Genomic DNA, 22,047 nt, shown 5'->3' with positions numbered 1-22,047 from the left:
ACGCCATTCTCCTGCCTCAGCCTCCCAAGTAGCTGGGACTACAGGCGCCCGCCATGTCGCCTATTTTTTATTTTTAGTAGAGACATCTCATTATGTTGCCCAGGCTGGTCTTGAACTTCTGAGATCAAATGATCCTCCCACCTTGGCCTCCTAAAGTGTTGGGATGACAGACTTGAGCCACTGCACCCAGCCTTTTTACATCTTTCTCGAATGTTCACAAAATCAGGGTAACATTTGCCCTCCTAGGTGGGATGAGTGTGCTGTAGGCACTCAATTTAAAAACATGAAGGAACTAAACATCTTTCCCTATGTTGACTTGTAGCCTGTCTTTAGAAAAATATATAGAGATTTTTAAAAAGTTTAATGGATTTTTTGAATTTAATAGATTTTTTTATGAACGAGAGGTTTTAAGATCGGTTTAGACCATAAACTTAGAGGTTTTCTGGTCAGTTATGTTGTAGTTAAACTTATTTCTTAACTTTGAGCAAGTAATGCATTATTGAGTAAATCCTAGCACCCCGCTCCCTGTATCCAAAATATTGTTGGTGGAATGTACCCTTTGAAATTGCTTTAGGAATTAAGTTCAAGTCACGGTATTTTGAAATTTTACCCTGAATCAAATTACTGTATGTGTCAATACCATTCATTTGACTTAGTGTATGCTAAATCATTTGTAACTTTGCTGTTGTTATTTAAAATACTACCACTCTTCTCAGTGGATATTTTTTTGGTTTCAAAAATGTACTTTTTTAAAATTAAACTTTGTTGTTTTTGTTAACATGTATTGGGTTTACTATTTTTAAATGAATTCATATGTATACTTTAAAAAGGTCTGCATTTTAATTTGTAATTTGATAAATATCAATACATGTAATTCAAATAAACAAAAGCTGTTTGGATTCTTCTGAGACCAAAAAGTATAAAGACTACCAATCCAGATAATGTGAGCAATTTGTCAAGTTCGTGCACTAAATCCAGATTAATGGAATATTTATCCATATGCCATAATGAGAGTACTGAGTTTGGCTTCTGGAATGGCGTTGTCAATCATGATTTTATTGCTTTTTCTCTAATTTTTAGCATGACATATCTATTTCACAACATTGTTTGAATACAGTTGGAATCACCACAGGAAAAGTGCTTTTAGGTTTCAGTTTAAAAATATGTCATGTAAATATCTTTAGCCCATGTGAAATTAGAGAATGACAGAACCATTGGTTTCGTTTTTAGGATACATGTTATAATTTGTTCACTATTCATAGGTTAACTACCTGGCAATAAATGTTTTTGAAATATTTGTAAACTTTCATTTCTATGCATTAACATCAAATTTTAACATTGGATTTTCAAGTCTAACAGAACCCAGACTCTAATTTTTAGCATAAGCTCACAAGACTTACGTATCTTTCAGCCTGTCATTCAAGGGAAAATATTGAGTAACATTAAAATGCTGCCTCTGTTTTTGTTTGCAGTTGGGGTTGGACTTGGAGGAACTCGAGGAGATAGAAGAAGATGCTGGCCTTGGGAATGGAGGCCTGGGGAGGCTGGCAGGTAAGCTGCCCTGTCCAGGAGGAGCTCTCTTGGACCTGTTGGCTTGGTTGGTGGCCATGTGGTGAGGCCAGGGTCAGGTAAACTGGCTTCAGGGTAAATTGGCTTTGAGTGGATGGGCCAGTGTGTTCTTCAGATTGAAATCTTTGCCACTATTCGGGGGAAAAGGGGAAAACATATGTTTTCTTTCACACAAGGGGCATGTCATCATTTTCATGAAGAGCAGTCCTGCCAGCATGGAGTAAGCTGGTGCTGGGAGGGGCTCCCGATATGCTGACCACTTTCCAGGGCACAAGAGCCAGCGATTGGCAGACAGCCCAAAGGATGGAAAGATGATTTATGAACGTGGCCCTGCTTGCAGCAGGCAGTTTCAACTCTGATACAGTCAGCAGATTGCCTTGAAATAACAAGGCAGGGCACTGAGCTTTGAAGGTTTTCAGCCCTCTCCACGCCCCGGCCTTCGCGACATGTGATGGGTCACCACCATCTTCCTGCTACGTCCCTTCTCATCAAATGCAAAACTGGGCTTCCTACACTCAAGGGAAGCTCCAGCCTCCTTTGTCCCCATCTGCTGACAACCCCAGGGGCGGCCATTCACCCCACGTCTCACCTCCAAGCTGGAGACTGTGGACTGCTCCCTCCCCAGCCCTGAGACCTGCTTCCATTTGGGGTGTTCCGGGTCCTTGGGCTTTCCCAGTCACCTTGCCTGCCCCTTGCTCCTCCCTCCATCCTTCTCCATGGCCAGATATGAGTAGAGCCTTTGCCTTCTGCCCACAGGGCCCCGTACCCACAGACCCAGGCAGCACTGAGCCCGCCATGGCTTCATGTGCTTCCCTCCTGCAGGCAAGTCCCCAGAACAAGAGTCCGTGACGCTCCCTCATCCCTCTGCCTCGGCAGAGGGCCTCACAGGCATCTGTGTGTTCCATGGATTGGACATTTTATTTTAGTTACTAGTGTTCCATGTCGGTGTTTTTTTGATTTTTTAATCCTGAATTTTTTATTTATTTATTTTTTTGAGACGGAGTCTTGCTCTGTCGCCCAGGCTGGAGTGCAGTGGCGTGATCTCAGCTCACTGGAAGCTCTGCCTCCCGGGTTCACACCATTTTCCTGCCTCAGCCTCCCGAGTAGCTGGGACTATAGGTGCACGCCACCACGCCTGGCTAATTTTTTTGTATTTTTAGTAGATAAGGGGTTTCACCGCATTAGCCAGGATGGCCTTGATCTCCTGACCTCGTGATCTGCCCACTTCGGCCTCCCAAAGTGCTGGGATTACAGGCGTGAGCCGCCGCGCCCGGCTGGTCCTGAAGCGTTAATAAGGCTGCATTTCACTCTCGCCCAGGGTGGAGTGCCGTGGCACAGTCTTGGCTCACTGCAGCTTCAACCTCTCTGGCTCAAGCAATTCCCCCACACCAGCCTCCCGAGTAGCTGGGACCACAGGCATGCGTCACCATGCACGGCTAATTGTTTGTATTTTTTATAGAGACAGGGTCTCACTATGTTGCCCAGACTGGTCTCAAACTCCTGGACTTAAGCGATCATCCCACCTAAGCCTCCCAGAGTGCTGGGATCACAGGTGTGAGCCACCACACCTGGCCTCTAAATCTTTATTCAAAACATTGTTTTGTTTTTCTTCCAAGAAGTTTTGATTGGAACAAGGACTGGGTTTAATGACACGTGCTGTAGCGCCCTGGGGCCCCTGGTATTGTGGTGTTTGCACAGGTGGATGTTGATTTGCACATGGCCAGCTGCCACTGCTGTGCCGGCTTCACTGAGGAGTAGGGTGAGGCTTGGTGTGTTGATGTGTCCCTGCTGTCAGAACAGCTTGGGTTTCAGTGGAATGTGCAGGGGATTGGCGAGGCCTCAGCCTGAACTGGGGTGTCCAAGAGTGGGGCAGTGGGGGGCTTCGTGCTTAGAGGGGTTCCCGGCCTGGCGGAGTTCTCTGGGATTCTTCATCTCCCCATCCTCCCGTGCCCTTTGAGTAACCACGTTGATGTCGTCTGTGTGTGGCCCCAGGATCTCATGGGGAGGGTGAGGGCTCCAGTTTTCCTCTCAGTGAAGCCTGAAGTCAGTGTGATCCCCTCTGAATCTCTGCCTTGCGTCCTGTGGGCTGCCTCCCCATGGGACCTTGGTGCTGTGCCTTCCATTCTGACTGATCTGTGATTGATTTCTCAGCGTGTTTCCTTGACTCAATGGCCACCTTGGGCCTGGCAGCGTATGGCTATGGAATCCGCTACGAATTTGGGATTTTTAACCAGAAGATTGTCAATGGCTGGCAGGTGGGTGAGATTTCATTTCTTCACTGGTTTCCAGCTCTTGTTCACACAATAAAATGGTAACACTTGCAGTTAGTCTTTTTATACTTCCCACGTCCCCGCCAGGGAACTGCAGGCCGGCCAGGGCAACGTGGAGCAAGTCAGGGCAGCTCCCTTGCTCCGGCTCCTTGGCCCACATGGCCTGGGAGAGCCTGGGCCCTGTGTGAGCTTTTTGCCAGCTGCCTCTGTCTGGTGATGAGGAAGTTGGGGCATGCAGGACACAGAAACCTGGCTGAGCCTTACAGCAGCTCCCAGTTAGGGCCAGTAGCAGCCAGGCAGTGAGGGTCACTCTGGTGACCCTCTGCACCAAAATGCAGAGTGCAGGGTGGTGCTTTTGGGGTCAGCCTCAGTGGGATGTTGGCCCTAAGTAGTTAGAAGAGCAGTTGTAGCTTTTGCTCTCACCTTCTGCCTTCACTGCCTGACCCCAGTGAGGGGACAGTGCCTTTGGGGTTAGAGACTGGACTCTGCGTAGTACAGTGGCCCTTGGAAGGAGTGAGCCTCGATCTTGAAGCCTCACATTACAGCTAAGTGAGGTGGTTGAGACCGTGGCAGGGAGGAGGGCGTGGCTTTAAAATGCAGCCTCCTCCTCCCCGGGGAGCAGCTCCCTTCCCATATGCCTCAGAATGAAAGTCACCACTATTCCATTCAGTTGGAGAATGGTTTATTTAATATCATCTGGGGCCTGCAAGTCACAAATAAAGCTAGTCTGGGGTTAGAATCAAAAGATTTGTAGCATCAGAGTGTACAGCCCCCATGAATGTGTGTGTGATGGGTGGTAGAGATGTCCTTGGGGCAGGGGTGGGAAGTGGGGTTGGGCCGCATGGCGGGTGCAGCCTCCAGAGCTCGTCCATGGCATCTGTAAGACTCATGCCTCTCACCATAGAGAAATTAACCCAAAACGTAAACACGCAAGGAGCTGCTGTCCATGACACGCACAGTGATGTGTTTAGAGGGAATGTGGACTGCTGTCTGCAGCTTGCTTTAAATGCACCCCAAAATCAACGGATTGGCGGATGGAGAAACAACAGACTTTACAGCACCTAGGTGTGGGTGCATGACGTTTCTGCATGTTTGAAAACGCTCACAATAAAATGTTGGTAAAGAAAAGTAATGGCTAAAGGTAAACCTAAAACGGACTCAGATCCATTGCTTGATTTGTGGAGATGCCCTCTGCAACCTTAGAAAGGCGCCTTTCTCCACTGCCTCAGGACAGCTCTGCCCCAGCCCTCCACGTGCTGCCTGAGCGCCAGGGCAGTCCGGTCTATGCACATGCTGATGCTCTGGCTCATTCTGGCCCCCAGCAGTCCCCAAGTCACGTGTGGGTTTATAAGGCAGAAGCTCAGAGGCACCCCTTCACCTAGTTGGTGTTAGGGGTTTCAGCAGGAAGGTATTGGTGGTGGTTTTTGTTTTACCACGGAGACATTTTTCCTTCTGGTGGTCCTCGTTCCTGTAACTCTTGCCACCTTGTGTGATAGTTCAGGATGATCAGTAAGTGAAGCTCACCCCTCCTCCCATCCCCTTTTCATGGGAACTGGTCATATTCAGTGGGTTTTTAGTTGGCTTTAGCCGTGGAAGAAATAAATACAGGCAGAGTTGGCCAGCAGCGTGTGGCCAGAGGGGCCGCAGGCCAGCCTGCTTGACACCCTGGCCGAGGGGGCAGGGAGGCCCTGGAAGGGAGACTCAGGCTGCCTTTGTATGTAGGAAGCTATTGCTTCTGCCGGCGACTCCTGGAGCAACTCTGCAGGAGATGGTCAGGCCCTGGTGTTGGGGAATCTCACAGCGGACAAGGAGATGCCACCAGAAAGGTCTTGCTGGGAGTACCATGGGGAGGTGCCTCCCGAACAGCACAGCCCAGACAGTCTTGCTCGTGACTCTTTATGTCTGTGTAGGAACCATTAAGAGGAAATCCCTCAGTGTAGCATACTAGGGCTGCTTGTTCGTTCTCAAGAGAAGAGGCTTGATCTCATTTCAGTTTTAGGAATTTAGATTTCAGAACCCACCCTTGCTGCTATACCAGACAGAGTTACTCTGTCACTTGGTGGTAAAGCAGCCCCTAGTGCTTCTGTGCAAGGGTGGCTCGAGTCTGCAGGGCCGCTTTTAGTGTGGGAATTGGTTTTGTGTATTCACTGGTCTCGGGTGCCACTGGGCACAGATTTTGGGAATAAGCCCTCCCGGAACAGCTTGTCTTCCTGGGTGCATCCGGGGCACCCTCACTGCCAGCTACCAGCTTGGCCCCAGCACTTGTGGATTTGCAGTGTCACTTTCTTTCTTTTTAAAATTTAATTTAATCATTTTTTTTAGAGTTAGGGTCCTGCCCTGTCACCCAGGCTGAAGTACAGTGGTACAGGCATAGCTCACTGCAGCTTCGACCTTGTGGGCTCAAGCAATTCTCCCACCTTGGCTTCCCAGAGTGCTGGGAACTGTCGGCGTGAGCCTCCGCCTGGCCAGTGTGTCCCCGTCAAAGCAATGCCTTCTAGTGATTCTTCTGTAACAGCTTTATTGAAATAGAGTCGATTTCAGTATATTCAGAGTTGGGTAACCATCACCACTGTCTGTCTTGAGAACATTTTCATCACCCCAGAAAGAAGGCCTGCACCAATTTGCCGTCATACCCAGCCCCTGACAGCCTCTCGCCTGCTTCTCTGTGCAGGTGCCCATTCTGAACATTTCCTGTAAATAGCCTCATGTGACGCGTGGTGTTTTTGTCTGGCCTCTTTCACTGAGTGTAGGTTTTTCAAGCTCCATCCAGGTCAGAGCATGTGTCAGTCAGTGGTTCTTAGTGTCTTTTTTTGGGGTGCATATTTCTGAATTTTGAGTTTGTTACTTTAGTGCCCACCGTGTTCATTTTACCCACGTGGGCTTGGCCAGAAGTGGGAATCCTGACGTGGTAAGTGGCTGTAGGTAAGTTTAAGTGCCAGGTGCTGTGTGATCTCGGCCGCATGGTCTGCTGGGTCCAGGACAGGGCGGCGTCCTGGGACATCTGCGCTGAGGGTGCCCTCACAGCTCTCCCCTTTCCAGGTAGAGGAGGCCGATGACTGGCTGCGCTATGGCAACCCCTGGGAGAAAGCGCGGCCCGAGTATATGCTTCCTGTGCACTTCTATGGGCGCGTGGAGCACACCCCCGACGGCGTGAAGTGGCTGGACACACAGGTACCTGGGCTGAAATGTCCACGGCAAGGCTGGGACCGGGTGAGGGGGCTGCTGCGGCTCATTCCTAGTCATCTCGACTTCTTCTGGCTTGGGGGACTTGCTGCCTCCCTGGAGGACTTAAGGTAAAAGCCGGGGGAGGTTTATTCTCCTCATCTCCCCAGTCTCTTACGCTTTGATGGGAGCTTCCCAAACAGTGGAGGCGCTGAGCACAGCGCGCGACTCCGCGGGGAAGTCCCGCTGGGCAGGAGCTGTGTGTTGGGGCTGGGCAGGGTCCACTCACAGCCAGATGCTCACGAGAACCCTGCTGCTTAAGAGCAGGCAGGAGGGTGTTCTGATGGGATGGGGGCACGGACCGCCGCGTGGGTGAAAACAGCTCCCACTATCTGTGGAGCATGCGACAAGCTCCGCTTGGCCTCCTGGTGCCATACGTGGCCCGTGGCTCTCAAAGCGTCAGCTGTCAGAGCCCCTGGAGTATGTGTGAGGTCTGGGCGACATCTGGGGATGGGGCCAGGCCCTCCTGCCCAGCAGGGTGCTGATGGGGGACCAGGGCAAGAGCCTAGAGTACTCAGCAGCGAGGGGTGCCAGGCACGCAGAGGCCACGTGAGGGAGCACCCAGTCCAGGCTCAGGGCAGCTGGGAGCCGGGGTGACTGAGGCAGGGCAGGGGCCGGCAGGAGAGGCTGCAGGAGAACGTTGGGGCATCAGTGAGATTTGGCCACCTGTGATGGAGAAGGAGGGGTGATAACAGGAGAGCCTGGAGGCTGGGTGGTCACTGGTGTGCAGAGGGAGTTATCCTAACTTTGTAGGACACAGTTTTAAATCAAATACATGGGCTTAGAGTGGCTGGGGCCATGCCATGGAGGCTGAAAATACCATGAAAAGTTGTATTTAACTTGCAAAAGCAGGGCAGGGGACCGGCGCTGTAGATGTGTTCGTGGATGAGTGTGTCAGTGTGAGTGGGGATGCTGGAGAACCGGGACATCGCAGGCAGGCTGTGAAGATGGGCTGAGCCCCGAGGGCTGGCCAGGATGGAAGGGGCCGGAATGCCTTGCCGGCGACTTGTCGCTCACTTGGATGTCGCCTTGTGGGGCAGGGGCAAGGGTTGACAGGAGAGAGGAAGGGAAAGGGATCCTGGGGTTTTGGTCTTGGTGGCCCCGGTGCGCCCCCTGTGTGGCTATCTGAGCTGACTGGCGGTGCCACAGGCACGTGTGTGCCGGGATGAACCCAAGCATCCCTGAGTGCGCCTGCCGGGAAGCTGGGACCACAGGCCAGCCTCAGCTTTGAGAGCCTCCTCCTGCCCTTGGTGGGAGTGGAGCTGATGTCTCTGGATGTAAGGGAACCTAGGGGCTTGTCAAGGAGAGGGGGAGCCAGGCTGGGGTGGAGGAAGCACGGCTGGGCTTGTGCTAGGGGGAAGGCAGCTGCAGGAGCAACCTTCCTGCAGGTGGAGCTGAGAGAGGTCATCTCCAGGGCGAGCCTTTGTGTATTGGAGTTCCTAGAGCAGAGTTGAGTGAGGAGGGGAGGCGTGGAGGGCGGAGGGTAAGGAGGGAGGTGGGGGTTGGTGCTGCGGCACCTCAGGAAGTCAGGATGGGGATGATTCTTCGTTTGAAGCCATTCCTGAGGAAGGTGAAGTGAGAAGACAGGTCTGGTCTGGGGAGGGTGGTGGGGCAGGTGGTCCTCTCAGGATGACAATGTGGCACCACAGGGGCGGGCGCAGACGGGGACTGTGGTGCTGAGCATGGGCTGGGTGGATGTGTTTGGGCAGAAGGGGGAGACCGTGGGGGGCCAGCAGGGCGCCAGGTGCCCAGGAAGAGGCTGGGGCGGGGAGAGGCTCAGGGGCCGGTGGGGGCCCTCGCCACTCCGTCCTGAGCAACCTGTTTTGTGGCCAGGTGGTGCTGGCCATGCCCTATGACACCCCGGTGCCCGGCTACAAGAACAACACCGTCAACACCATGCGGCTGTGGTCCGCCAAGGCTCCCAACGACTTCAAGCTGCAGGACTGTACGTTCCGTGGTTCTCGGCGCCCCTGTGTCCATGTGGGTGGCTGGTCCCGGACGCCCTCGCCCACAGCCTTTACCACGCCCTGCGGCTCCCTGTCCTGGAGACTGCACGGCCCTCCTCTAGGGTGAACCTGCATCCTGGTGAAAACGAGGCTGGTGCAGCTTACCTGTGTGTGGGACCTGCCTGGGAAGGGCCTACAGGCAGAGCAACCGAGACACCTGGGCCCTGGGCACCCAGGGTCTGCTTGTGCAGATCATGTGCCCCTGGGGAGGCGTGAGGGGGATGGAGTTGTATGCGGTTCATAGGGGAACTGCAGGAGGGATCACGTTTACCTCCAGGGGTGGGGGTGAGGTGAAGTAATGCAGCGGCTAGGGGAGTCCTGTGCTCGAGCGAGTTTCATTGGCCTTTGCAAGTAGGCCCCTGAGCGGTTGCGGTGCTGGTGCCAGGAGGCACGTGTGTGCTGACCCCACTCCGTTTCTTCTTAGTCAACGTGGGAGACTACATCGAGGCGGTCCTGGACCGGAACTTGGCCGAGAACATCTCCAGGGTCCTGTATCCAAACGATAACGTGAGTAGCTGGCCTGGGCACTCTTGCTCAGACTGCGTCGCTTTCCGGCTTAGTGAGGTGGGCTGACTGGCTGGGCTCCCCGGTGGGGCCTCTTGTTGGCCTTGGCAAGCAGCCCCCTGGTGGTCCTCCCGCCTCAGGTGCACACATGATGCCCTTGGGGAGGAGAGGGGGGCACTGTCCTCCATAAGGCCCAAGCGGGTCCTCGTGTGCCTCTTGGCAGCTCTGTGGTCGTCTCTCTGAGGACACTCTCTGCCACCTTCCCCTCTTATCCATTCCCCTCATAAACACACAGCCAGCCGCTTCTTGGGGCCAGCTGGAGCCTGTCAGCCCTCCAGCCTGTGTGCTGTTCTAGCCCGCAGTGCCAGTTCCCCAAGTAGGTGATCTGTCTCTCTGGGGAACGGTAGCGCCTACCTGGCATTGATGCCTGGGGACATTCGAAAGGTACTTGGCACATGCCCTTCCCATGCTAGGTGATGGTGTCGCAGCCATGTTCCCCACTGCCACCTACATTTAGTGCCCAGTGGCTTTCTTTTTTTTGTTGTTGCCTGACAAGTCCTTAGAATATGCCCTAGTGGGCAATAAAAAGTTAGCTTTTTATTTTATGAAAGTAACCCGTGCACACAAGAGCAAAGGCCTGGGTGCCGGAAGGCTCATCAAAGAGTGTACTCCCCTGTCCCCGTGAGACTGTTGGCAGACCCCAAGCCCCAGGTGCAGAATGTTCCAGAAGGCCTGTGCTTGGACAGTGCAGCTCCTGAGTAGCGCTGGCACTGTACTTCTCCTGATGGATGGACACTGTGTCCCGGGGTCTGTCCCAAGGCAAGGTGACCCTCCTTAATGACCTGAGGGCACACAGGCAGGCCCCAGTGTCAGGCGGCTGGGCTCCTCTCGGCCTTCTGCCTGCGCCCTTGAGCCAGGTCGCTGACCTGGGCTTCCTGGGGGAGGAGAATGGCCCTGGGACTGGGTCATGGGGCATGCGCCCCCAGCCTGCACCCTCCAGCTTGCTCTGCTGTGTGCAGTTCTTCGAGGGGAAGGAGCTGCGGCTGAAGCAGGAGTACTTCGTGGTGGCCGCCACGCTCCAGGACATCATCCGCCGCTTCAAGTCGTCCAAGTTCGGCTGCCGGGACCCTGTGAGAACGTGTTTCGAGACATTCCCAGACAAGGTGCGTGGTGGCCCTGGGAGGGATCTCAGTGCCAGGGGCTGGGCGCCTTCAGGCTCTTGAGGTTGCTTTCTCGTGTCTGTCCCAAAAGGGGCTAGAGTGGGATGGCACATGCCCCTTGTCTTGGGGTGTCGTCATCCTGGGCCAGGATCCCACCTGGGCCCTCCCTCGCAGAACAAGGGCCACCAGCCTTGTTAGGAGTCAAGTCAGCAAGGGACATGGTGAAAGGCTCCTGTGCAAAGTCAGATGTGCTTGGCGGAGCTAAGTGCAGTTATTTCATACAAAGCCCTCATAGCTCCAGTGAGAGAGCCCCTAGCCCCGGTGGCCACAGCTCCTTCCCTCCGGCTGCAGCACACACTGGCAGCAGAGCACACCGCTCTGGGGCACTCACCAGCAGGCACGTCGGACACAGCACACACCTGCCACAGTGTGAGCCCGGCTGTCCTCCCTGCTCCCTTCCCAGAACCCCTCCCTGTTCTCCAGGCTCCTCAGGGCTGGGCTGGCTCCTTCACTCGGGGAGCTTCATATGCCAACAACCGTGGGTGCCCACACGGGATGAGATGACTGAATGGCACCCCTTGTGTGACCTGCAGGTGGCCATCCAGCTGAACGACACCCACCCTGCCCTCTCCATCCCCGAGCTCATGCGGATCCTGGTGGACGTGGAGAAGGTGGACTGGGACAAGGTGCGTGTGGAGGAGAAGGGCGGCACCTCCCCAGAGCCTGGAGCCCATGCAGACCAGGGCTACGAGGAGCTGAGCTGGGGGGCCTCTCCCCTGGCCTGGGGAGAGCTGTGTGGTCATCATGCCTGGGAGAGATGCGAGCTGTGGGAGGGGTCTGGTTCCAGGAGACAGAGGTTTTGTGGGCCAGTGTGCGGGGAGCCAGAGTGTGGGGGACAGGGTGTGGGGGACAGGGCACGGGGGAGAGGATAAGGATAGGACTGTAACACTTCTCAGGGTTTCCCGTTGGTGCATTCTCATCTTGAAGTTTGGTGACAGCTCCCCAAAGCATTGCTTAGAGCTCTGTGCTCTGTTCATGGCACCTGCTCTCACGACTCAGCGTATTTTGGACTTTAATACGTTTGTGTGGTGAGATTTTCTTAATCTAACCGTTATCCAATCGACATGTAAGAACCATGAAACTGGACAGTGTGGTGACTCACACCCGTAATCCTAGTGCTTTGGGAAGCTGAGGCAGGAGGGTCACTCGAGGCCAGAAGTTAGAGCCCGGGCAATACAGCAAGACCCCACCTCTAAAAACAAAAGATAGCCAGGTGTGGCGGCACACACCCAGAAAAACAAAAAAGAAACCATAGAACAAATTTTTTTAACTCCGTTTTGTAGAAACCCAAGCCCCTCTCTGGCCTTGGTGTGTGTGCACTCCAGGTGAGGCTGTGCCTGTTGAGGGTACCTCAGTTCTGGCCAGCACGGGGCAGGTCCACGTAGTAACCAGTGTCCTCCCCACTGTGGGTGTCCGGCTACTGTAGTGGAAATAAATAGAAAACCGCTCAGCGGTGCGTCCATGTACCAGTGATGGGAGAGTGTGAAGGTGACCCCAGGTAGCAGGCGAGTGTGTCTTACTTGTGTGTGTGTCACACACTGGACCATAACATCACACTTCGATGGGCTGCATCAGCAGAGTGAGGGCTCTGGGCTGTGTGTCAGGCTTTCAGAGGGCTCCAGATCCACCCTGGAGAGCAGAGGGGAGGGTGGCCCTTCTTGGGGTACCCAGCATCTGCCTGGGATCCTGGATGCTCACCCCGCCTAGGCAGCTGGCCAGAGAGCTGCTTGTTTCTCAACAAACACATGGGAACATTCTCGAATGGCCTAGGCCTGGGAAATCACGAAGAAGACCTGTGCATACACCAACCACACCGTGCTGCCTGAGGCCTTGGAGCGCTGGCCCGTGTCCATGTTTGAGAAGCTGCTGCCGCGGCACCTGGAGATCATCTATGCCATCAACCAGCGGCACTTGGACGTGAGTGTGGGCCCAGGTGGCCGTGTGGGGTGGCGGTTACACCCATGCCAACGGCCCCCCACCTGGCCTGGGCGAGGAGGTGCTTTACTTCTTGAACAAGGCACCTTCCATTTAGCAGAAGATGCTTGGGGCTGGGGGCTGTCCCTTGGCAGAGCTGTTGGCTGATCCCCATGCCTGAGCCACAGCTGTCCCAGGTTCCTCTTTGTAAATTAAATTGCATGTTCTCTCCCTCAGACCCATCTTCCTCAGACACAGTAGCCCTGTGGGTCCCTGGGCCGGGCTGGGCCCTTTCCTGGGCTGGGGAGTGGAGTGAGCGAGAGCCTCCTCCTGGAGCTGGCCCCGGGCCCTTGTGAGATGCCTCTGAAGTGGCTGCTGGCGCTGGGAGCACTTGAGTGAGGTCCGGCTCTCGCAGCCCCAGGACTTCCCTGTAGGCAGCAGAGCTTCCTGTGGGTGGTCATGGACTGTCCCCTGGTCATGGGGAGTGCTGGGTCTCCGTGGGGCCTCCCGTGCCCACCTACCTGCCTCTGTGTTTTGGCACCAGCACGTGGCCGCGCTATTTCCTGGAGATGTGGACCGCCTGCGCAGGATGTCTGTGATCGAGGAGGGGGACTGCAAGCGGATCAACATGGCCCACCTGTGTGTGATTGGGTCCCACGCTGTCAACGGTGTGGCGAGGATCCACTCGGAGATTGTGAAACAGTCGGTGTGAGTAGGGCGCTTGCCCGAGGGGGCCAGCTCTGTCTGACACCCAGGCCTGCACCTAGGACCAGCCACCGAACACATGGACCCAGCTGTATGGCACACACCCCATGCCACTAGGCCCCTGCCTCCATGGCAATGACAGAGCTGCCCAGAACACCCTGTCAGGGTCACGCCTTGTGCATTCACCGACCAGCACAAGGGGCCTCTGGCCCTGTGGGCAGTGGGGAGACGGCTTTGTCTCCTGTTGCTCTCCCGCGCCCCTGCCTTCCTGGGGGTCCAGTCGGAGGCTCTGCACCACTGGTCCTCCTGCCGTTGGCGGGGCTTAGACAGGGCTTGAAGGAGGGATTCTTAGGTCAGATCTCGTTCTTGCCCCTCTTAGGTCGGGCCTGATCTAGGAATCACTCCCACTCTTTCACCTAGCATGTGCTGGGCGTCTACTGTGCGTGCTGGGCAGGCAGAACCCGGCAGGAGCGGGGGCTTCTGTGCCCGGGGCTGGGCTGCAGGCTCTGTGCATGGCACCCACAGCAAGCTTCTGTGTTGGGCCCCTCCCCAGTAGCGATGAGGAAACCGACCACAGCTTCTCAAGCCCTACAGTCCTGCGGTCTCGGCTGTCATGACTTGGACACCTGTTTCCACATGGACCGCTCCAGAGAATGGCCAGGCTCTGATGCCTGCGAGGGTGTAGTTGGGCAAACCGCACAGCCAGCCACAGAGGCCCTGGGGCGCAGGCGCTGCCTTTGTATGGCTCCCAGAGCCTGCAGCGGCCGCGGTCACTGTTCTCAGAAAACAGAACAGAAACACTGAGCTTGAGGGATCCTGGGACCTCCTTAAAAGGGCCTTAAGGTCTCTTGCTCACCTGGTTCAAGGCACAGCATTTGTGACAGTTCCCTGTTCTCTGTGTTTGCAGCTTTAAGGATTTTTATGAACTGGAGCCAGAGAAGTTCCAGAATAAGACCAACGGAATCACCCCCCGCCGGTGGCTGCTGCTGTGCAACCCGGGGCTGGCCGATACCATCGTGGAGGTGAGCGCCAGGCCCTGCCTGTGCCTTTGGGTATGCCTGGGCTGAGAACCACTGGCCGTGTCATCAGCCCTTGCTGAATGGTTGCTGAGTAGGCAGGAGTCTGTCCCTCACGTGTTGACCTGTAGGCTTCCGGATATGAGGGCTGAGCCCCTGAACATGGACGCTGAGCTGGGCAGTCACCCAGTGGGGCCTGGTGGGTCCTGTGTGCGAGTTCAGAAGCTGAGCTTTAGTGAGGGCTGGGGTGTGGCTCAGAGCAGCCACGGGGCCATTGCAAAAGAGGCAAGAGGCAGCTGACTGCCAGGAGAGTCTGCGAGGCTGGGCGCCTATTTCCTGTTTGTATGTCGGCTCCTATGCAAGCTCCCGAGGCAAACGAGCGCTGAGGTGCCAGGCCCTGTGCTACGGGCCAGGACCAGCGGCTGGGGGGTTGGGACCACTCACCTGGGGCTATGGTCAGGGAAGGCTTCCCAGGAAAGCTGAGGTCTGAAGAGGGAATGAAGAGGGAGGGATCAGTGCTCTGGGGCAAACGGGTCCAATGTCCTGTGCTGGGGGATGGGCCCCTGGGACCTGGAAGGCAGCGTGGCTCCCGTGCAGTCTGAGGCAGGCCTGGGCAGAGTGAGGAGAGGTGGCCGAGTGTTTGCGGGCAGCACCTGGGTGAGGTGCTGGCTTTGAGGGGGCTGCCTGCTGCATTGTGGAGGCAGGGAAGGTGCTGGTGGAGGGCAGCCAGAGGATGGCTTTGGGTTTTGGGTGGTGATGGGATGTTCAACGTCAGAGAACCCTAGGAACGGTGGCTGAGGGAGGCTTGTGTGTTTGTTGTGGGCATTTGAATTGGTGGGACTGGGCCACATTGCAGAGCCCTCTCAGAAGATCAGAAGAGGTGGGAGGGGCTGCCGGGGTGACCCTGTAGCCTGAGAGGTGGGATGCGTGGAGAGGCTGGACGAGCAGATCCCAGGGGAAGGCAGGGGCATGAGCGACAATGGGAGGAGGGCAAGTGGCTAGGGCCCACAGTGAGCGGAACCTTTACATTCTCCAGAAAATTGGGGAGGAGTTCCTGACTGACCTGAGCCAGCTGAAGAAGCTGCTGCCACTGGTCAATGACGAGGCGTTCATCAGGGACGTGGCCAAGGTCAAACAGGTAGGCATGGCCCTGGCCCTGGCCCGAGCCCCGGCCCCAGCCCTCCCACAGCCAGGCAGGTATGACCTGGCCCCAGCCCTCCTACAACCAGGCAGGTACGCCCTGGCCCCAGTCCTCCTACAACCAGGCAGGTCCGCCCTGGCCCCAGCCCTCCCACAGCCAGGCAGGTATGCCCTGGCCCCAAGCCCTCCTGCAAGCCCAACACAGGTCCTGGGGTACCCACTGGGGCTTTAGTGGGGACTCGGAACAGGACTGAGGGTGAGGCTGTTAGGGTCCCCTGAGGTCTCTCTGCCCCACTCAGCCTTTCAGATGAGGGCCCCGAGGAGGACAGGTCACGTGGCAGATAGCTGAGTACAGACCCCAGGCCAGCCCTGCCCGTTCCTCAACCCTCCACCACGGGTCAGTTCTGTATGGAAGCCTCTAGAAGCCAATTCCAGCGTGATGCCCTCTTTGCCCCTGGAGAGCTGTGCAGGTACACGAACTGTCTGCACCGGCAGCAGCCCTTTCGGCTAGTCCGGGGCCAGTCACGGCAGCCTTCAAACCTCAGCAGGCTGGAGGCCATTCTACACAGCCCGTCGAGCTTGGCCTCCTCCTAGAGGCCAGAACTAGTTCTTGTAGTCCTTTCAGCTGTCCCACTCCCACGCTGCTCCCCTGCCTGCACGCCTGGCTCTGCAGTGTCTTCTACTTGGCTCCAGGCGTGCTCCTGGGCCGGCTCCTCACTTATCCCCTATTCCTGGTACAGACCCACCTTCAGCATCGCCCTCTCCCCTTTTCCCATGAGAAGACCCCGGTGCCATCTCTGCCCCTCAGCTCCATCCTGTATACCCCTGCCCTTTCCCTGCGGCGCTCCTCACAGGGCACTCGAAGCAGGAAACCGCAGGGTCAGTGGGTGGAGTCCTGGTGAAGTCTCCAGCCATCCTTCCCCCTCACTCTCCCAGGAAAACAAGCTTAAGTTCTCAGCCTTCCTGGAGAAGGAGTACAAGGTAAAGATCAATCCCTCCTCCATGTTCGATGTGCACGTGAAGAGGATCCACGAGTACAAGCGGCAACTGCTCAACTGCCTGCACGTCATCACCCTCTACAACCGTGAGTGCCGGCATCACCTGCACGATGGCACTGCAGGGCCCAAGGCTTACCCTTGCCCGCCAGCTGTGCGCAGACCCTGGGCCTTTGTCATGGTGGGGGCTGTGCGTGTGTAGGCGTGGGCATGTGTGATGTGGCACATTTATTTTAAGCAAAAGCCACGTTTTTCTGTGTGCCCCATGCCAGGTCTCACGTGAGCAGGTGAACAGTTAAACACCCGAAAGGCCCAGGCTGGAGTGCAGTGGCACCATCACAGCTCACTGCAGCCTCGACCTCCCAGGACCCAGGAAATCCTCCCACCTCAGTCTCCCAAGTGGCTGGGACTACAGGCGCACGCCACTGTGCCCTTGTGTTTTTTGTAGAGACAGGGTGTCACTGTGTTGCCAAGGCTGGTCTCGAACTCCTGGCCTCAAGTGATCTACCCACTTCTGCCTCCCAAAGGGCTGGGGTTATAGGCATGAGCCACTGTACCGGGCCTTCAGTTTTTATTTTAAATTTAGTTATTATCTCTGTGAGACTAATCTTATTTAGAAAGATTATGCTTATTAGAGGCATTTAAAGCATACTTATAAAAATTAAGATAGTATGTGTTAAATTTACACATATATCTTATGTTGTCTGAGGACATTTAATTATGAGAACAAACATGAATCAGAGACCTCCAGAGGTTAATGTGACTATTTGCTAGGTTTAATAGATAATAAAACCTTAAGGAAAAACTAGGTTTCTAAAGTTTTGTAATTTAATAAAGTGGGTATTTTAAAAACCAAAGGAACCACACATCCTCCTTTCCGATACAAAGCTCCTCTTGGAAATATATCTTCTATTCCCAATGAGTAAGCCTCGATGGGGTGGAGGATCTGGGTGCGTTTGAGACACACACAGTAGGACAGAGGCTGGAGGCCACCCCCACTGAGGACCCCTCTGCTGTGTGGGCACCACGGGAGATGATGCTTCCCAGGGCTGTGGCTTCCTGGCTCCGAGGTGGTGCATGGGAACTTTGCATCACCTTTCTTTGCCCCGCTTTCCTCCTGCAGTTGTGACGCTCTGTGTGTCCCTGGTGGTGACCCGGAGTCCTCCGCTTGCACAGCGCTTGGTCCCATTCGTGAGCGACAGTGAGAGTCGCGGGTCACCCCTCCCTTCCTCCCACTCCGCTGCCCCCACAGTCAGTTGTTGCGTCGTCGTTTAGTGTTGGCCGTCAGGCTTCCCAGACGCTCTGCTTCCGCTTGCTTGGTTCGTTTGCTTTGAACAACCCGCTGTGATTTCCAGCCGTTCACAGGAAGCAGCCAACAGGCTGGTGCTCGCTCCCACTGGTCTTCCCCCTTGCCCCATGTCTGTGTGTGCGTGCGTAAATGTATGTGTGTGCATGCGTGTAAACACGTGTGCTTGTGTGTGTGCATGTACGTGTGGACATGCATCTCCTTGCCCCACTGTCAGAGCTCACAGCATCAGTACTCTGCCCTTCCTCCTGTCCCTAGCTCTGTCAGTTTGAGTCTGCAGGTGAGTATGTTCACTGCTCCTCACAGTCCTCCTGGAGTGCTGCCCAGCCCTGCCGGCGCTTTGTGCCTAGTTCATGACTGGCTCATGGGAACAACCTTCTTGAATTCTTGCTTGTTCAAAATAGCCTGGACCCTTCACCACGAAGGTCGGTTTGGCTGAAGATGCCAGTCTTGACTCCACTTCCTTCCCCCAGTGCCTTTTGGGGCCCTGCTGGGCACTGTCTGGAGGGTGGATGTGTGTGCAGAAGTCTGGTGAGGTCTGAGTTCTCGACCTCATGAGTGACTCACTGTCATTGCCGTGTCTTGGTGTTGGCTGTTAACGCGGCATTTTCGTCAGTACTCAGGGTGCTTGTTGAACATGTTGCTGGACTTCAGGGAAGTTGTCTGAAACGTGTGTTTGGTTCTGTTTGGGTTTTTGCTTCTGGGCTGCAGTGTGGCGTGAGGTGGCTTTCTCTGGCCTGCCTCCTTGGTACCTACTTCTCTCAGGACTTGGCTTGTCCTTGTCCTTGGCACTGCTCTCTGGAGCATCTCCCGGCTGCACTTTCCTCCCGTGCCCTCTGCTCCTCTCCTCTGCTCTCTGCCCCACTCCCTGAGGCCTTGCATTCGGCTCCATGTCTTTCCAAGTTGGTGGTCACCAAGGGTATGTGATTCGCGAAGGGGTTCACTCCCCTCCTGTGGCCTGTAGCAGGGCTGGGTGCTGACTTCCACTGCTACGTTAGGGTGAGCTGGATCGCCTGGGGCTATTCGGAATAGGCTTCTCAGCCCTCCAAGGCAGCTCCTCTGCTGGGCCAAGGCTGTGCTTCCTCAGTCTGTGGCACCTCCCTGTGGCTGCATCTCCGCTGTTTCTCCAGGTCTCACCTGGGCAGGAGGCTCCCCTGGATGCCAGGACCTGCCTTGTGAGGATGCCCTTGTGGGAGAGGCACTTGCCTGAGCCTGCTGTCCCCTAGGGGCTCCTTGGTGGCCCCCAGGACCGGACCTCTGCCCAGAGTGCCCCTCCCCAGAGGTTAGGATTCCCAGGACCCTGTCCCCTGCCCACTGTGGCCTGGAGTTTGCATGGTTGCCTTCTTTCCTAGTTGCGCTGAAATCATCATCTGTGTGTTTCATTTTTCCTATTCTCTGCTGATTTCCAGAAGTGACAAGATCCAGCACTAAGGGGCAGCTGTGTTCCTCCTGGAGCCTGGGGCCAGGGGGTACACATCGGCCCGACTCCCTGCTGCCCCACCCAGGCCTGGCTCGCTGGTGAACACCTGTCCAGGGTGGCCACTCATCCCCTTTTTGGAGGAACCTCCTGTGAAATCTGCAAACCCATGATCTGGCAAGGACAGCCTGTTTGCTGGGCTGGCAGTGAGCTGGCCATCATGGTTTGACCCTCCATCCACTTCTGTGAAAAACTTTGGGGGCCCTCACCCCCTGTCCCAGCAAGGCAGAAGGGAGACACAAGGTCTCACCCAGCACCCCTGCAGGCTGATGGCACCACAGCCACAAGGCTGAGGTTGCCACTTTTTCTTTGTGTCATCCAAACAATGTGTTTAAAACACAATTTAAGGTCAGTGTGGTGGCTCACCCTTGTAATCCCAAGGATTTAGAAGGCTGAGACCTGACGACTGTTTGATGCCAGGAGTTTGAGACCGGTCTGGGCAAAAAAGCGAGACCCCATCTGTACTAAAAGTGAAAAAATTAGCTGCATGTGGCAACCTGTTGGTGCCTGTAGTCCCATCTACTTGGGAGGCTGAGGAGGGGAGGATCACTCGAGCCCAGGTGTTTGCGGCTGCTTTGAACCCCGATTACACCACTGTACTCCAGCCTGGGTGGCAGAGCTAAACCCTGACTCTTAAAAACAAAAACAACAACAAAAAAAACACAAGAGTGGTAGAGCGTGAGGCGCGGTAGCTCACGCCTATAATCCCTGCACTTTGGGAGACCGAGGTGGAAGGATTGCTTGAGCCTGGGAGTTTGAAACCAGCCTGGGCGATATAGAGAGACCCTCAACTCTACAAAAAGTGAAAAAATTAGCTGGGCACAGTGGCACGTGCCTAGGATCCCAGCTACTCAGGAGGCTGAGGTGGGAGGATTGCTTGAGGCTGGAAGGTAGAGGTTCCAGCCTGGGCGACAGAGTGAGCCGCTGTCTCAAGAAACAAAACCAGACAAAACCCACAAGTGTGCCCTTCATGTACAGGGGCCTCGAACACTGGTGACCAAACCCAAGGAAGCTCCTGTATTGGGCTTTTCTGGAAACCGAGGTGCAGCTTTTCCTCTGAGCACCTGGGAACAAACAGCATCTTTGCTTGGGTCAGCTGCTGGGTTCGTCACTGGTCCTGGCTGGCCTTCCTCACCAGCTGGGAACCTAAGTGCAGACCTCAGGGTGGCCTCACTCCCTTGTAAGTGGCAGGTTCCTGGTGGGTGGGCAGTGGGTGGCCAGTGGCCCTGTGCCGCTGCCGCCCGTGTCACTGGGGCTTGAAGCACACTCACGGCGGAGCCTGCCTGTCCTGCCTCAGGGTCGGCCTCTGATGTTGCTGGGCCCCGGCAGGGGCTTGTCTGGCTCCTAGTGCCTTGTGTGAGTCTCTTCCGTGTGTCCTACAGGAATCAAGAGAGACCCGGCCAAGGCCTTTGTGCCCAGGACTGTTATGATTGGGGGCAAGGTGAGTGACGTCCTCTGCAGTCCTCTCTGTGGGGTTTGGTCCAGGGACGGTGGGTGGGCAGCCTGCATGCTTCTCGTGGTGCCACATCCATACTGAGGAGCTGGGTGCCCAGCGGTCACTGGCCCTACTGGTGTGCCTGTCGGGGTGGGGACCCTGTAGAGGGTCAAAATGGGATGGAAGCCTCCCTGCCCAGCTCACCAGAGGGGGTCCCCAGCCTAGAGGGCCAGTCCCCAGTGGGCTTGCTGGTGCCCACCTCAGAGGGGGCGGTGTCCTTTCTCTTTGTGCCCATAGGATTGCATGGTACCCAGTGGGCACAGGGCACTGTGGCTGCTTCATCACCTGCACATGCCCTGAGCATTGCCTGCTTTCAGTTCACTTTATTTTACTATGACACATACTTTCAGAGTCCTAGATGTGCTGTCATCGAGTCCCAGGTCACATCGTCATACTCATCAGCCATCTGCGGCCAGTGTCCCCACCTCCTGTCATGTTTCCCTAGTAGCTTGGTCGTTATCCAGAACTGTGGGGCTGCCGTGGGGTGCAGCGTCCTTAGGAGGGTCCTGCTGGAGCAGTGGCCCTAAGTGAGTCTGGACTGTGTGAGGCACCCAGCTCTTCATGGCAAGGCTGGGGCCTGGGGGTGCTGGTGCCTGTGTGCAGCCTGAAGGACACCCTCTCTCTGCCTTCAGCGAGTGGGAAGCTGGTCAGAGGGGCGAGCACTCCTCAGGGCTCCACCACCTCCTGGCACACCCCATTTGGTCTCTGTCCACTCCTGTCACCTGCTGTTTTTGAAGCAAATTTTGGAATTGCATCATTTTATTTGTCAGTATTTCAGTATGTGAAGTCTATAGAGATACGGAGTTTGAAAAAGTTTTAAATGTTACTGTGAAAATTTTAGGCTGGGCACGGTGTCTCACGCCTGTAATCCCAGCACTTTGGGAGCCGAGGTGGGTGGATTGCATGAGCCCAGGAGTTCCAGACCAGCCTGGGCAATGTGGTGAAACCCCATCTCTACAAAAAAGATGCAAAAATTAGCTGGGTGTGGTGGTGCATGTCTGTAGTCCCAGTTACTTGGGAGGATGAGGTAGGAGGATCGATTGTCCTGGGTGATTGAGGCTACAGTGAGCTGTGATTGCACTGCTGCACTCCAGCCTGGACAACAGAGCCAGACCCTGTCTCAGCACAAAAAAAAAAAAAAAAAAAAGAAACATCGAACCTAGAGAAAAGCAGGAAGAACTGTAGCAAAACCGTAAACCTATCCCTCA

The 22,047-nt window shown here is 55.4% G+C and overlaps 1 protein-coding gene across 1 annotated transcript in view; it reads left to right on the top strand.

Moving 5' to 3' along the window:
- The window catches only part of PYGB (phosphorylase, glycogen; brain), a 55,016-nt gene that overhangs the window by 15,028 nt on the left and 17,941 nt on the right, over positions 1-22,047 (top strand). Inside the window, exons 2-14 of the mRNA XM_011992901.1 lie at positions 1,473-1,551; positions 3,721-3,824; positions 6,879-7,010; positions 8,895-9,006; positions 9,492-9,574; positions 10,591-10,734; positions 11,325-11,417; positions 12,562-12,708; positions 13,250-13,413; positions 14,318-14,432; positions 15,463-15,564; positions 16,503-16,650; positions 20,727-20,785. Of these exons, the coding sequence (XP_011848291.1) occupies positions 1,473-1,551; positions 3,721-3,824; positions 6,879-7,010; positions 8,895-9,006; positions 9,492-9,574; positions 10,591-10,734; positions 11,325-11,417; positions 12,562-12,708; positions 13,250-13,413; positions 14,318-14,432; positions 15,463-15,564; positions 16,503-16,650; positions 20,727-20,785 (1,482 nt within the window). The remainder of the gene's footprint in view (positions 1-1,472; positions 1,552-3,720; positions 3,825-6,878; positions 7,011-8,894; positions 9,007-9,491; positions 9,575-10,590; positions 10,735-11,324; positions 11,418-12,561; positions 12,709-13,249; positions 13,414-14,317; positions 14,433-15,462; positions 15,565-16,502; positions 16,651-20,726; positions 20,786-22,047) is intronic.

Source organism: Mandrillus leucophaeus, unplaced genomic scaffold (genome assembly GCF_000951045.1).
Source record: "Mandrillus leucophaeus isolate KB7577 unplaced genomic scaffold, Mleu.le_1.0 Scaffold1109, whole genome shotgun sequence".
Taxonomy (NCBI): domain Eukaryota; kingdom Metazoa; phylum Chordata; class Mammalia; order Primates; family Cercopithecidae; genus Mandrillus; species Mandrillus leucophaeus.
The sequence above is the reverse complement of the archived record's forward strand: the minus strand, read 5'-3'. Positions and strand labels throughout refer to the sequence as shown.